Consider the following 2,717-nt stretch of genomic DNA (forward strand, 5'->3'; position numbering starts at 1 on the left):
CTATAGTTAGGCAGTGCAACAAAGGATTTAAGACCGCTTCGGGAGTTAGCGCAATAGCATTTAATAAACACTTTTCTGACGTGAAGTTTATTGTTCAGTATTTGCACACCGCATCAGAGAACTCGATCAAATTATGTCAGAATTGCGGAATTATGTGCTCAAGTCAACGCAGCGGTCTAAGTGTATTGAAAACACGTAAATGAACCTGTTTTTGCGTTTTTTACCTACTTGCAGTCTCTGGGAGAAAGCAAACAAGCAAACTCACCGCCGCAGCCCGGCTTCAACAGGAAGCCAGGCAACCTTTGTTGGGACGGGGGCGGGGCCGGACCTGCGACCGGAGCTTCCCAGGAGGCAGGCTGCAGTGGCTGGCGCATGGCTCCGGTGCAGAGAGGAGAGCCCTGCGTGCAGCCGGCGTCCGCCCGGGAAGCCAAGGAGCGGAGTGCCGGTGTCCCTGTGCCCGTATTACGTCGGAGTGAGCAGCCCCGGAGCGGGACGAGTAGAAGTCCGGGTGAGTGGTGCTCCGTGCTTGCGTGTCTGTGTGTATGCAGGGGGGAGGGAAGGGTGGGCAGCGTGTGCGTGTGTGTGTGTGTGTGTGTGTGTGCGCGCACGCACGCGCGCCTGTGTGTGTGTGCGTGCATGCAGAGGGGTGGGGGCTGGCTGTGTGCGAGCAGGGGCTGTGAGTTGATCTGCGCAAGCGCGGCTCAGACGCGCTCTCCCGCGGTCAAAACTGAGACTGCAAAAGCGCGCGTCTGAGTCGTGTCCACTCTCCCGAATACGGGCAACATTAGGTCTGTAGCAGACACTCTCAATGTTCACGCATTGAGAGTACGTCTGCTCGACCTAAACATGCTGCTGCTGCAGTTAAAGTCAAACTTAAATTGCACGTCCTCAGAACGGGTGATGCATGCGGCACTTAAGTCTGGCCGTGGTTACGTCACCAAGGACAGTGTAACTTAGTCACATGTTCACTTGCGTTTGCCGCGTACCCCCAGTCTCTTGTCCTGTGACTCCTCGGCTTCTACTCGATGGGAGTCTGTGGCAGTTGCAATGCGGCCACTGCGCCTCCTCCCGCTGGTGTCCGATAGGGAGACGCTGCTGACACTGGAGGCTGCCTCACTACCCTCTTCCGCCCCCAGTATGCTGACACTGGCTGACCCAGGCTGCATTTGCTCCACTGCGGTGGTCACCCTCTCAAGGGCCTTTGCCACATCCCCACAGTAATGACCTAGGTCCACTTGCAGGGACAAGGACCTGCGGGACAGCACAGCCGTGTTGTTGCAGAGCTTATTGATGGCCTTGTTGGTAGAAGTCACTTCCAGCATGATCTGCCTGTGGCGACGCCGCTCACTCTGTTGGCCTGCCACTACGGCACGTGTGAGTTCTTGCAGGCACAGCTTTATGTCATTGTTGCCGGCAGCTACAGCAGTGGTGTGCTCACGCATAGCGTCTGTCATCTTGCTAAGTTTGTTGCATAGCTTGGTCATGGAGAGTTTCATGGCACCCATGTGTCTCCCCTGCAGGCGCTGGACACGCAGCATCCGGGTCTCCACAACTCCGTACCCTCCAGACAGATCGACTGGTCTTGCAGCACCACGAGCCGGGGTCACAGCCCTCTGCCTGATGCGCTGTCGTGATGATGTTTGGCTGGTTGGAGTGACGGCAGCCTGGCGTGGAACATTTGGGGGTGCTGAACTGTGATCAGATTCCATCAGGGGCAGGGAGGGAACATCAGCTCTGCGGCTCTGTGGAGTGGCCCGCACTGGTGGTGGTTGTGTTGGTGGTGGTGGTGTCTTGGACTGCGAGGTTGGTGGTGGTGGTGTCTTGGACTGCGAGGTTGGTGCTGGTGGTGGTGGTGGTGCCTTGGACTGCAGGGATGGTGGAGGTGTCGACCGCCGTGGTGGTGAAGGGGAGGACATGTCTTCAGCTCTATGTGAGCACTCGGCTTCTGACAACACTGGCGTCTCAGAGATGACGAGGAGGGCACTGTCGTCTGAATCGTAGGGGGATGCATCTGTGTGTGAAACAGTGCATAGTTATAATCATGGTATATTATGTGGAAATAGCAGTGGCATCTCACAATAAATAAAATTTTCTGTCTGACAATTGGCCCTTAGCTGCTGTATTCATCTCTGTGCTCTGGCATGCACCCATTCATGTATGTACTACAACTCCCATGGTGCAACACTTTGGTGAGGGTATGTGTTTAGGGCAACATTACATGGGCACTGGGTCTGGCATGGGGGATTGGGCAGGGACTTACTACACGCTGCATTGTTACGCTGCCATGCTTCTTACCTTGTCCTCCTTCCGCAGCACCAGAGGTGTCCAGACGTGTGACCACCACAACAGCTTCCCGTTCTATGGTGGACTCCACTAGATCCTCCAGGACAGTGTTTGGCGTCACGTTGGATGTGCCCCCTCCTGTGCCATCAGCATCCTTGACCCTCTGTGCAATCTTCTCCTTGGCCCTCTTCCTTAGGTCATACCACCGGTTTTTTAGGTCGTCGATGCTGCGGTGGGTGACTCCACAGGCATTTACCTTGTCCTTGATGCGCAGCCACATCTTGCGCTTTTCTGCCTCTGGCACCTTCAGGGACAATTTGCCAAACAGTCTATCATTATTGCTGGTCACACACTCGATGAGGATTTCCAGCTCCTGATCAGAAAACTTCCTTTTGCGCTTTTGGTGTGTGTCCTTTCCCTGCTGGGGGGCCTCC

At 55.5% G+C, this 2,717-nt stretch overlaps 1 protein-coding gene across 1 annotated transcript; it reads right to left on the reverse strand.

Annotated features, from left to right (window-relative positions):
• Positions 1–965: 965 nt before the first annotated feature.
• On the reverse strand, positions 966–1,916 carry LOC147706284 (uncharacterized). Its single transcript, XM_086929055.1, has one exon. It carries the CDS (start codon positions 1,914–1,916, stop codon positions 966–968), a length of 951 nt encoding a protein of 316 aa, XP_086785181.1.
• Between the last annotated feature and the right edge of the window lie 801 nt (positions 1,917–2,717).

This window comes from Lissotriton vulgaris, chromosome 7 (genome assembly GCF_964263255.1).
Source record: "Lissotriton vulgaris chromosome 7, aLisVul1.2, whole genome shotgun sequence".
Lineage (NCBI taxonomy): Eukaryota > Metazoa > Chordata > Amphibia > Caudata > Salamandridae > Lissotriton > Lissotriton vulgaris.

Bases quoted from the DNA above. Each gene is read 5' to 3' on its own strand.
- LOC147706284 (XM_086929055.1), bottom strand. From the start codon at position 1,916: ATGTCCTCCCCTTCACCACCACGGCGGTCGACACCTCCACCATCCCTG.